This window comes from Glandiceps talaboti, chromosome 9 (assembly GCF_964340395.1).
Source record: "Glandiceps talaboti chromosome 9, keGlaTala1.1, whole genome shotgun sequence".
In the NCBI taxonomy this organism is placed as follows: domain Eukaryota; kingdom Metazoa; phylum Hemichordata; class Enteropneusta; family Spengelidae; genus Glandiceps; species Glandiceps talaboti.
In genome coordinates this window covers 16,229,867-16,244,065 of record NC_135557.1, presented here as the reverse complement: position 1 = coordinate 16,244,065, position 14,199 = coordinate 16,229,867, and the positions used below count along the sequence as shown (strand labels likewise).

Below are 14,199 nucleotides of genomic sequence, written 5' to 3'. Positions count from 1 at the left end.
GCGAAATACAACAGAAAGACCACGCACTATACTATTATACTATACTATACTGTACTGTACTGTAGTCTACTATACTGTACTCGCTACTGAGGGCTGTAGTGTAGTGTAGTGTAGTGTAGTGTACTGTACTGTAGTGTATTGTAGTGTAGTGTACTGTAGTGTAGTGTACTGTATTGTACTGTAGTGTATTGTAGTGTAGTGTAGTGTACTGTACTATAGTGTACTGTACTGTAGTGTACTGTACTGTAATGTAGTGTACTGTACTGTAGTGTACTGTACTCTACTCACTACTGAGGGCTGTACTGTAGTGTACTGTACTGTAGTGTACTGTGCTGTAGTGTAGTGTACTGTACTGTAGTGTACTGTAATGTAGTGTTCTGTAGTGTACTGTACTGTAGTGTACTGTAGTGTACTGTACTGTACTGTAGTGTACTGTACTGTAGTGTACTGTACTGTACTGTAGTGTACTGTACTGTAGTGTATTGTACTGTAGTGTACTGTACTGTACTGTACTGTACTGTAGTGTACTGTACTGTAGTGTACTGTACTGTACTGTAGTGTACTGTACTGTAGTGTATTGTACTGTACTGTAGTGTACTGAAGTGTAGTGTACTGTACTGTAATGTAATGCAATGTACTGTTAGTACTAATTAGTTTGATTGAAAGGACGTGTACAAGAATCCAACACACACAAGCTAGACTATGAAGTTGTATCTACATTTCAAAATCGTCTATCCTACAATTGGCAATTGCAGTGTTATATACATTTAGTTTACACTCCTTACATATCACACTGATTATTTCAAATCATAAAGGGCAATGATTTGATGTGTCTAGTTTTGTCACTTTGGAATAACTCCACAATTCTGATACAGCAAATCCACAGTTGTTGGTATATACTGTATTCTTTTTAAACCATTGTACTCAAAGCCAATTTATTTGTTTTTAAACAGGACATATGGGTTGTATATAGGCTGGTCGTTCTACGTCACGACAACATGTGTCTACATCACTGGTTTTGCGGTGCTAGAAATATGAGTCAGAACGTTCCAAAACGTTCACGAACGTTCATAAATTACGCTTGAAGTGGTATATATTATTCCCCAATATTTTACTTGATTCAGCCAGAAAATACTCGTCCAGCGACCCGTAGTGACAAGGCCTCTTAGGTCACTCGTATTTTTATCAACTGAACCAAGAACAAATAAATAAGTGATATGTTATATCATATTCAGCTGTCTACATATGCATCTCTACTCTATATTTTGCGTTGTATTGTCCTGATTTTAGAAAAAAAGAGTTTGTCACCTTGTTTTGTATAGTGGTTAACAGTGTTGTTATGAACAATTAAAATACACCGTCCTTCTTTTATCTGTAAAAATCATTATTTGAGCAGAGATTAGGGCCATTTTTATAGAGTAAAGAAACCGAGGGATTGCCACTTATCAGAAACTGGAATCAATGGGGAGTGGAGGGTTGGGATGGGGGTGTGGGTTGTTGAATTGATGGGGGTGTGGGTTGTTGAATTGGGATCATATTTTACGCAAAAGACCGGGCTTGACCCCTTGTATTTACTGAAGGCGAGCTCCCAAATCAAAAACGAAATTTCAAACTAGTTTTCCAAGTATTTGTATTTGATTGGAAGCATATACATTAGAGTATTATTATAATATTTTATTCTCCGTTTATACAATACAAAGTGTGTCGTTTTAGGACGAGATATAAGTTACTTTCACATTCTATCACTTTCCAATTAAAAGTTCGAATTTCAACAGAATGCGTATAGCTCATGTTACTTGCTTGTGTGTCCTGTATAAGCTTATCTAAGCCATATAAACGTCTTACATCTCCGGATACGTTTCATATGTTCGTTGAAAAAACAAACGAACATAAACGCCAAAATTTGATTTGAATACCATGTGATTGTATGAAAGCACTGACATAAAACTATTGAACAAGTCACCTACCCGAACTATACCGTCATTCTGTTTATCACGTAAATACCATCATACTTAATATTCAAACGAGTTCATTTGAGGACAAGGTCACACGCCACTTGAACGTTGTCAGGTTTCGCAATACTATTCAGACTATATAATAGTATGGTATGAGATCTACATCTTCCAATATTCTATCAGGACTAGTCGAAGACATTCAAGTTTTACTTAGCTGTATTCTCTGACATTTACTAAATCGCCGTACGTGACTGAACCAGTGATAGGTAAGTAATGATATTATGTATGTCCTCCATTTTCATTTCCAGACATTGCTTTGTTGTGGATAGCGTGTGTGTGTGTGTATATATATATACCACTACATATATCGGACTCGGAAGCTCTCTATACTAAGGAATTACATTATAGAATCAGACATAGCATCGACTGAAATGTCATTAAACCATGTTGTCGAAACCAGTTATAAGGGAATATTTCTCATCGCCAGACCGCTATTGTCTGTCAAGTCAATGCATAATAACGAGCTTTTGAAGCCAGACACCATTTTGTATTCATAACTCCGTAACAGTGTATAGTACACGTGTATGTGTTCTTTGTTGTCTATCAAAATCAAAATATAGAAACTTCACATTTTCCTATATCATACAAGTAATCCTGCCAAACGAAGCTGGTCGTGCTATCCGTATAAAATTTTTCAGCAGCTTGTCGGAAGAAATTGCCGAGTCATAATTGGAGAGGTAAAATCAAGTGACCAGTAAGGTGTGTTTGGTAATATCATATCTGACGTGGGAAGTTACAACCCAGTCCTTCTCACGACTGAGGTCAGACAGTTTCTGTCACGATAAATTTAATCCCCTGACGTCACCTGTTGTATCAATGAATCATTTAGGAAAAAGGGGAACTCCAGAACAAAAACATGACAACTTCTTCTTTATTACATTTCAGGTTACAGTGTGTTGAAAGTACATGTACATTATGCTTTAAAGCTTACAACATGCTATCTCGCAAACCAAGCGTAGCAAACCTCCATGATTTGATCTTTATATGTGTACGGTCATCGCGACAGTTGCTCCCTCTTGACGTGTTTTAGACTCACCTTGTACATAGTTCATAATATGACATATAAACACACAGGCAAAACATGTTTTCATGAAATAGTATGTCGATTATATTTCCAATTTAGTAACTGTTTTTGCCAAATACATACGTAAATGGGCAATGTGCCAAGGACACGTTGTGTTTACGTCAATAGTGGCCATGCCTATGTTGACTTCAAAGGTCAGGCATAGAGTTTATTGGACCTTATTTATGATGACATGTGACGACATTCATTGATACTTGCGAACACAATCAGTCGATCGGACACGTTGTTGTCATGACAGTAACATATATAGAGATTATATTTCAAATGACTCATAATAGACATATCTTGTAATCGCAGAAGGAATAATCATACGATTTTGCAACATTTTTGTCCACGTCATGCATGGTCTCATTCCAAATACTACGTCATACATCCGTCCATTGTCCATCCGTCTTTGCTACTCATGAATTGATTGCGTTGATCAGGTAGTTTACGAAATGCGCAGTTATCATATGATTCCATCTATATTCTGTCATCTTTTCACCAAGTTTTTATTTTTATTATATATTTCAATCAGTAAGATGATATATCCGAATTTCCGAGATATACGATACTTTACTTTCATATTCACACCTGTCGCGTCATTTTCTTACCGTCAGTGACATTTTTAAATTTAGTTTTCTGATGGGCCCATAAATGGCGTTATTATGATTTTAATAATTTGTTTGTAAAATCCAAGAAATGTGTGGTTGATTCATTAGAAACAGAATGATTAAAAGGGCCACACTTTTGTAATATTTAAATGGTAACGACACTATCTACTATCTGTAACTGTACCGTCGTCTTCTATAAACATTGTGGGACTTTTACAGAGAGAAAATTTGTCAAGTTTAATATTCTTAAAAGGTTGTCGATGTGCTTCACCCTAAAATAACGGGTCTCGCTCCTTTACTCAATGACCTAACTTATTGAGAGAGAGAGAGAGAGAGAGAGAGAGAGAGAGAGAGAGAGAGAGAGAGAGAGAGAGAGAGAGAGAGAGAGAGAGAGAGAGAGAGAGAGAGAGAGAGAGAGAGAGAGAGAGAGAGAGAGAGAGAGAGAGAGAGAGAGAGACGGTGTGTGTAGTCAGCATCACAACAGAGAAAGGGAGGACAGACAATTTAGAATAACTTAGTGAACATGGCTGCCAAAATAGTTTGTTGAATGATCATATAACACTATTCTTCTCCCACAGATCTATCCGTTGAATGTTGGTACATTGAACAAAATTATGAAGTTAAACAGCTGCAATTTCGTGCTGTTCGTGACATTTACACTCTTGGTGACCGATGGCTACCATTCACATTGTCAGCCTGGTGTACTATTCGTGTTTGACCACTGGGGAACAGACCAATTAGGCCTACCAGGATTTCATCGAGGTCTGGTTAAAGAATTTATCAGAAGAAAAGACGAACATTTGAGAGTATACTCAACAGTTATAGACACCGAAGTATCTGATCAGATTCTTGAAGACGCTAAATCCATAGACGTTAATTTGATATTACCTAAGAGAAAGAAAAGAATTAATCCACTTGAAGATACTCCTAAAATCCAATGGTTAGTGAATCATGAGAGTTATTATCCCAGTTTAGATGAACTCAAACACATTACATATGTTGTGGGGTACGCTCCAAAGACAGCAGACGCCGCTGGTGAGATCAGAGATGCTTTATTTCCAGATGCTCACCTGGTACTCATAAACCACGTCGTTCCTGATATAAACTCTCACCTGTCTTCATCTGAAATCTCTGAACAAATGCTAAAATGGGCAAAAGAAGCTGATATCCTTTTTTCTATCGGACCCTATATGTACTACCATTTTGAGAACGTGTATAGGGTAGACGATTTGTATGAAAAACCACACAAGGAATACTTACCGAGACCGGATGAATTTTTCTTCCATCAAAAGACAATTTTGAAAAATAATCCAAAATGGCACGTACTACTGACGTATGGGAAGATAAATGGAAAAGATGAACTTGGAAAAACTAGGGATATTGCAGATGCTTTGGGCGAAATAACCAATCTATACAAGACCGTTCACACTGATCCTCCACAGTGGGTAGTTGCAGGTCTACACCCGGATATTGACCGGACAGTCCTCACTGACAAACTAAAAAAGTACGGGGTAAAGTTTTCACTGTACGACGGCCCTTCTACAGCTAGTCTTGCGCAACATCTTCAGCAATCTCACCTTTGTCTGATCACCAAGTGTTATGAAGAATACAGTTTTGATGGCCTAGAGGCAATGGCGATCGGTATTCCATTGCTAGCACCTGAAGATTCTCAGATAGCGGTTTATATCAGGGAATATTTTACGAAGTACAAACTACATGATGTGGTTAGAGATCCCGAAAAGGAATGGCCTGGGAGAATAACTGGCGTACTTGCTGACATAATGACAGCTTTTCAAATCGCAAGTGATCTTAAGGATGACTTCGAATGTAATACAAACATTTCAGACAGTCATAGTGTCTTTGCTGCCATGATCACTTCACAAACGCCACCTTCTCCTACAGATTGTAACTTTAAAGATGATGCTGTAATAGGTAAGTACAAAGTAGATCTAGCTATTCAAGTATTCTTTAAAAAAAACATGTATGCCCTAAATGATGTGCAATACTGAGGCACGTGCACGTTTAATAGATATGCCACTCAATTATCTAAAAGGCGTAATACTTTACCTTCCGTCTACATGGCAATTCTATGTGCACATATTGAATAATGACATTGTATATAGACTGATACTGTTTCGAGTACCAATGTGCCATACTTACACGCAATCACACATACACATTAGCACACACATTGATGTGTGTGTGTGTGTGTGTATGTCTGTCTGTCTGTCTGTCTGTCTGTCTGTCTGTCTGTCTGTCTGTCTGTCTGTCTGTCTGTCTGTCTGTCTGCCTGTCTGTCTGTCTGTCTGTCTGTCTGTCTGTCCCATTCATGTAAACCTATCTTCACCGTCCCCCATTTACTTTTTCTTACAGACCTTGAAGTGCAGATTCATCTAAATCGCAGCATCTATGAGAGAGAATTACCCTCACCGGAACAAACAGCACATATACATGGGGGAGAGGAGGATCCCGTCACTGTACAAGAAGATGAACAATTAAAAGAACGAAAACAACTGTTAGACATTCTAGAGGATATCAATGAGACTTACAAAAAGACAGTACAAAAACTTATACGAGATGACGAAAGTCGTAGAAAATTGAAGAATATATGTTATAACAATTTCGCTCGTCTTAGAGATATCGAGGAAGGATCGTTGCAACTCAAACTAAATTTTTCATGTCTGTTGAATTTATACAAATTCGAGGGCAAATGTCGTTCAGGTCGCTTTGCTGTTGAGTTCGAACAGTTATTAATAACTGATGAGATGAGAGAACAGTTTGAAATGCTAAACATCACCCGCCCACTCAGAGTTGTCTATGACGACAATAACTTTCAGCGGGTTGAAAGGTTCTTCATGGAGAGTAAGTACAATAAGATGTTATTCCCCAATATTTTTCTCTGTTCAGCCAGAAAAATACGAGTGACCTAAGGGGCATTGTCACTACGAGTCGTTAGACGAGTTGTGACAACCCTTAGATCACGAGTATTTGCCGATTGAATGAAGAAAAATATTGGGGAATACCATAAGTATACTAGCGCAAGTAATATCAAAGAAAAATCATTGGGGAAAGTAAAGGCAATTTTGAACGTTTTGACTCATATTTCAATGACGTAGACACGCGTTGTCGTGACGTAGAACGACCAGCGTATATATTCCATATTTTTTGTTAAACTTGGCCCGTGCATGGTATAATTAGTTATTCCCAAATACGTATCTCCGTTCTGTAAAGGAAAATACGAGTATATCTATAAGGGGCCTTGCCATATCACTATGATTCGATAGACGAGTAACGGCAAACAATTATATTAGGAATAATACCTCACCTCCTCCCTAATTTATGAAAACCGGGAAAACAACGGCAATTAATCATGCGTCAACTTGTATTTCGAACTCCACGGAACCAATGACGTAGACGCGTGTTGTTGTGACGTACAAAAACTAGGGTATGAAACCCATATTTTTTGTTCGCACACGTTCAACCCTAATTATATGCGGGTTTATCAGATATATTTGATTCAATACGATGTTTGACACCTTGACGGCAACTTTTAAATTTGAGATATGCCAGAAGGACCTCGCTAAAGTAAAAGTACAGTGTGGAAACTGGCAATTTGGCACTCAAGAGACAAACCGTACATCGGAGTGAAGTATCATGGGAAGTGAAAAAAATTGGAGCTTTTGCAGCAATCGTTTCAAAAGGCGTGAAGCTCCTAACCTGCTACAAGCGCCCTTGCCCCAGTGTACAACATGTCTCTTGTAAGCCAGATTTACCTTATTTTAGAACACTCTTTTAGACGTACCCACTGCAGAATTGGTGAAAATTACTTTATTCTGTCCTCTAAGCATGATAACTACAGCTAAGATAACACCGGCCTTAACTTTGTTCCACTTTAAGAGTGTGCTTGGTGTAGTTCTCTCAGTAGTTCCCTTAGGCGTACAAAATTGGTTGGTTCCGATTATGTTCAATTTTAGAATAGGTGGGGGAGGTAGACTTTTTTTAAAATTTCTTTTTCCATGTGAGTGTCAGGTAGTTATGTCTTCCATTGTTTGCTTTAGGGTCTCTGTGTTTTTGGTTTCTTATATGTACTGACATTACAGATTGGAAGAACAGTTTTAAATTGCATTTTTTCGTTGTTGTCATATTCTGCATCCACTATTTCTAGCAAGATTTCACAATTTTCGCGATTTTATTTCTCCTTCTTCACGAATACGTAAAACAATGTTTAGGGTTAGCATTGGAAAAACTAAGTGAGGTCGGGTAACCGGAACCACACAATCTTTTAGGCCTTATAGTATTCAACAGTTTCCGCGAATCCTTACCAAACTACAACCCAAACAAGGGAATATTTGTCCAAATATAAGAGGTACGTAAAGTTTGTTGAGCTTGGCCCTCTTCTGTTAAAATACAGATCTGTTACTTCAAAGTTGTGTATATAATGCTCGGTAGGATCAAAAAGAAGAAAGTTGAAGTCCTGCAGGTTTTCACCTTAATTTCGTTTTACTTTTAGGAGATGGTGGACTACTGAAGAATATAGACAGACTACCTGAAGCTGAAGAGGAAACGTTTGAAGATGAAATAGAGTCGGATATTGATGACAAATATCTCATTGAAAGTGAGTATAATACGTTTATGTGATAAAAGTATATAGTTGTAAACATCTAGAATACTCAAATCTGTATCTAGAAATATATAATGACTTAAAAGTGTTCCAGTTGCTTGCCTCGTATTAACTACTTTCATGTACAGCGTTTAATATAACTAACACTGTGATGGTTTGCATATTGATAAAAACAAATTTCAAACATTCTTACAAATATTAATTATTTGTATTTTTTCTCCCCATCCTTTCTTGTCAATATTTCACTAACAAACTTTACCAACATTACATTAATTTACCTTATACTTATATCCCATTACATCACATAACACCACTTTACAATATATTGCTTTACATTGTTTTACTTTACATTACATTACATTACATTACATTACATTACATTACATTACATTACATTGCATCACATCACATCACACATTACATCACATCAAATAACACATTACACAACTTAACTTTACATTACATTGAATTATATTGCATGGCATGGTATGGTATTACGTTACATTCAATGTATTACGTTACATTACATTGCATTGCATTGCATCACATAACTTTACAATACATCGTATTGTATTGTATTACTTTACATTGATTTACTTTACTTTACATTACATTGTATTACATCACATCCCAACACATTACACCCACCACACCACTTAACACATTAAATAACTTTACTGCATTACATTACATTACATTACATTACATTACATTACATCTTCTCAGGCTTTAACGGTAACAGGCAGGAGGGTGAGGTGACGTCAGAGGAGCCTGTTGATTTGGATTTGACCGTGAACGTGTCCCTTGAAAGTAAGTATGAATAACCAAAGTAATGGCCAAAATAAACGTACTGGTTAGGTTATGTTTATTTGCCACTAGTACCCTTGTATGTTCTTAACACCCTGTGGCAGCAGCTTTAAAATAGTTGCAAATTTTGATTGGTATTTGTCCATTAAAAATACATCTGAACCTACAGTCTTACTTCTGATAAGGTAATTTACCAAGCTCCTGCGCAGAGCTACCTTACACAAGTTGATACCCATAATGTGCGGTCCAACTTTCCAAGTAATGCTTGATGGCGGAATTTGTTTTGTTTGACCTCAACACAAAACTTGGTCAAACATGATTACTGTGGTAATTACTGTATCAAACCAAGCTTACACAGTACCTTTGCAGCAGAGCTAGTTGTGTGGCGCCCCCAATATCGTCTACATATCATAAACTCAAACATATTATTCAGTTAACGATTCACTTTATGTAAATATTCCATAACTGTGAAATAGATCATAGCTACGAACGTACGCCATAATGGGCAGGGTTGTTCATTTCCCACCATTATCATAAACTCAAACATATTATTCAGTTAACGATTCACTTTATGTAAATATTCCATAACTGTGAAATAGATCATAGCTACGAACGTACGCCATAATGGGCAGGGGTGTTCATTACACAGCCTTTAGTATTTCATCGGAATAAGACCATGTGGCGTAGTCTGGTATGGCTATTGGTTTATTGACGTATCATCGATGATTTTTCGACAGAGCAGTTGTTCATAATTTTGATACATGCACCTCATTACACGGTAATTCATTCACTGTGACATTTTGCCGTCTATCCCAGTTCAGGAAGGTTAGCTGTTAACATTTTTGCATTCGAAATTCAATATTTTTCTTGCTTTCTGTAATCAGTGTCTCCCTCGTGACTAGTGTAATACAATCGTAATTTAGTAAGACCAGTAGCGTAGGTAACTGATCTCTACTTTTAACTTATTTACTAGGATTTAGTATAGGAATAATATTTATTCATATTAAGCGTATAATGTATCACAAAAACAACTTTTTTTTTACAATTTAGAGTAGTACTAGTGAACTGTTGAGGCGAATGACCGGTAAGCGTTAATGATTAACATAGTGCAAACTGTAAAACTGTTGTTTACAAGATTATTGAACCAACGAACTTTCAGAAATAGATATGACGTCATGCCTTTTGCAAGTTGTTGACACTATATTGACTGTGGTAAATAATTGATTGAAATACCTATTGAAGAACAAACACGAACATTAGCTGTGATCATACACACGAGAAGTTGATATAATGCGTGGATCTATGCAATAGCACAATCCTTCAGGTGTTCAAGTTAAACCACCAGCCTTCGCCAATATCCGTATCCAGCCAAGAAAAAAAATACTGTACATATATTATATTATTGGATGGGTGAGGCACACCTGTGAATAGGACGTCGACCTGTCGTCAGAGACCACCCTGAGATCGTTATCTAGGAGATATATAATGAGGAGGACCAGCTTATTTTATTGTTTCTTATTTATAATAATATTTCAGTGCTTTATTTAAAAAAGAGAATTTGTGGATTTTGATGTGCATTTCTCTGCATTTTCATTTACACGAAATTCGACATATTGGGACACGGCAGTAAAGAGTCTATGTTTAACTGCCACCAAACACCACAAATATCATTTTATTTAAACCTGTAGTGAGTTGGGCCAGTACGTTTTACTATTTTACAACACTATTTATTGATAGCAATTATATTATAAGTCAACCAATGGAATAAATGGAAGAGTAATGAGTTTGGCCAGTCATTTATACTATTTTACATCACTATTTAGCCTATTTATTGTTAGCAAGGAGATATCAAATGTTCCGTAAAGTGAATTTCAGTATTTTGGCTTTGAACGTTTTAACATATCATTTACAAACAATTCAACATGAGTGGAGACGTTGTAGAAGTTGTGTGTCTTTAAATATTAGAGACAGTATTTATTTATTTGATTGTAGTAAATAGCACACGTCATTGGTAATAACTTATTTATTGTAATTGTATTTACCTTTTTTAATTTATTGTATTTGTATTTATTGTTATAATAATTATAACATTTATTGCAAATATTTTTTAAATGAAAGTCTGTCAGTGCTGTAAGTCAGAAAATAAATGTTTTTCCAAATCCAAAAGAAAAATGGAATACCTTCAATTTTCTAGTGAACACCAAGCCACATCATAAGAATATCTATTATTCAAAACACAAACTCTGATGGACTCGTGACCATCAGTGGTCAAATGTTCCTGGAAATTTAGCTTTGGGATTACCTAGCCATTGAATAAGACACATTACCAAGCCAACCACAAGTCAAGGTTTCAGTTCTGATTATGGGTTATCCCAAAACATACTACACGTAATGAGGCAGAGGATATAACAGTATTTTCAACATCAAACAGTAATGTCAACACAAATAAGTATGCGGTAGATTTGTATTTCTCATTTCTTACAAATGGTTGCCTTTTCCTGTCCAAAGTCAGAATCATTTGAATAAAATAAGTTACCTCGAATTGTAAGCATATTGTGTTCCTAAATGTCACAATACTTCATCCATGAACAAATATTTACATTTGACTGACTGTTGGATAGATAGATAGATAGATAGATAGATAGATAGATAGATAGATAGATAGATAGACGGACGGACGGACGGACACACGGACAGACGGACAGGGATGGATGGATGGATGGATGGATAGATAAAAATAGATGGATAAATAGATAACATACATACATACATATACATACATACATACATACATACATGCATGCATACATACATTCTTACATACATGTACATGCATACATACATACATACATACATACATACATACATACATACATACACACACACATACATACATACATACACACACATACATACATACATACATACATACATACATACATACATACATACACACATGCACACACGCATGCACGCACACACACACATACATACATACATACATACATACATACATACATACATACATACATACACACACATACATACATACATACACGCACATACATACATACATACATACATACATACATACATACATACATACATACACACATGCACACACGCATGCACGCACACACACACATACATACATACATACATACATACATACATACATACATACATACATACATACAAACATACATACATACATACATACATACATACATACATACATACATACATACATACATACATAGAAATGCATAAGGAACTAATAAACCAGTCCGTATATATAGCTGTTAAATCCGACGTTTCGAATAAAAATTCTTTTTCAAAGGAAAAATTGGCGAGACAGAGAAATGCCAGGTGAAAACCCGAACATTTCTAAATATAATGGAACAAAACCGCGCGTGATATAAATAAACGGTTATACGTGGGATAAGTTCTTAAATTCGCACGCACCTAATAGAACCCAATAGAATACGCCTGAAATTTAAAAAAATACCCAATAATCATGATAATTAGATTGGGAAAGACGAGAATAATCTATTAATACCAAGGGGTTCCAGCGTTCCAAGACGGAAAATGATTTCTTCTTCCTTTAACCTCAAAGCTTTCTCATCACCAGAAACCTTACAAATTCCTGAAATGGACATATCTGATACATTATGATCGTTTGTAATAACATGCATAGATACGGGATAGTTACGATTCTTTTGTCTGGTCAAACGGAGATGTACATACATACATACATACATACATACATACATACATACATACATACATACATACATACATACAAACATGCATGCACGCACGCCTGCATGCACGCACGCACACACATACATACATACATACATACATACATACATACATACATACATACATACATACATACATACATTCATACATACATACATACATACATACATACATACATACATACATACAAACATCCATACATGCATGCATGCATGCATGCATGCATACATACATACATACATACATACATGCATACATGCATTACATGCATACATGCATATACATTCATACATACATACATACATACATACATACATAGTATTACACACACACACATGCTTCAGCAAGTACACATAAACAATAGAAAAAAAATAGTATAGAAAATATTATAGTACATGTATCAGCAACTTGGGCTTCGTAACACTACAAATACTGCAGCATATTATAATATGTATCATGAAGTAAACAGACACAAAAATCACTTCATTCTGTTGTTAATTTTGAAAATGGCCATGTGGATGAAAGAGAGTATGACAGTGTTAAACAGCACACACCTAGTCCGTGTTTGTAACATAGCAATTGCAGGAAACGTTTATGAATGTATGAAAAGTTTGTTATTGTACGTACAGCAAGTGATTTGCAAAAAAAATTCTTACACTTTTTTTCTTTCTTTTTTCAATTGTTGAGTTACAAATATGGGACTTGGTTTTTTGTTGTTCCACACATTGTTATTCAAATACAAACACATAAGTTGTTTCATTAACGAAAAATCCACAGTAAATAATCTTTCCTCCTCCATATGGCCATTTTAACAATCTTAAGAAACCCCTATTCATAATCAGATTTTATATACATATTTATATACATGTTTAGTTAATGAGTGTAATATTACCCTCTAGGTATGCATTTTATGACGTCAGAAGAGGAGTGGATATGGTTTATACTAATGATTGAGCCATGGTATGCTATGATTCTGGTATTCCTTATTGTCATCATCACAACATTAGTGACGTCATCGAAGTCAGCAACAGGTAAGATTCGTATTCATATTCATATCAATATGCATACTCATTCTATTTTGGATTGAATCGTAGTGTTACCGTGTCAACATAACTGAAATTTGAACACATTTATCAGGAAAAATGAAAGAGAAATGTATGTTTCTGATAACATAACTTCAGAAAATAGGTCGGTTGGAATTTTATTGTATTTTACATGTAAATCTTTTAAAATTACTACAACCCCAAGACACTCCTCGGTCACAATACTTCTGTTAGATTGACGAGGTGTTAAAAAGAAAACGAAGACAAATAA

At 35.8% G+C, this 14,199-nt stretch overlaps 1 protein-coding gene across 2 annotated transcripts in view; it reads left to right on the top strand.

Annotated features, from left to right (window-relative positions):
• Nucleotides 1–1,980: 1,980 nt before the first annotated feature.
• LOC144439650 (uncharacterized) overlaps nucleotides 1,981–14,199 on the top strand; it is a 16,962-nt gene continuing 4,743 nt past the window's right edge. The window contains exons 1-6 of one of the 2 annotated variants that reach the window (XM_078128888.1): nucleotides 1,981–2,221; nucleotides 4,271–5,624; nucleotides 6,066–6,554; nucleotides 8,203–8,307; nucleotides 9,040–9,123; nucleotides 13,785–13,916. In XM_078128888.1, coding sequence (XP_077985014.1) covers nucleotides 4,307–5,624; nucleotides 6,066–6,554; nucleotides 8,203–8,307; nucleotides 9,040–9,123; nucleotides 13,785–13,916 — 2,128 coding nt within the window. In that variant the 5' untranslated portion in view covers nucleotides 1,981–2,221; nucleotides 4,271–4,306. The remainder of the gene's footprint in view (nucleotides 2,222–4,270; nucleotides 5,625–6,065; nucleotides 6,555–8,202; nucleotides 8,308–9,039; nucleotides 9,124–13,784; nucleotides 13,917–14,199) is intronic. The other variant, XM_078128889.1, reaches the window with a different exon arrangement.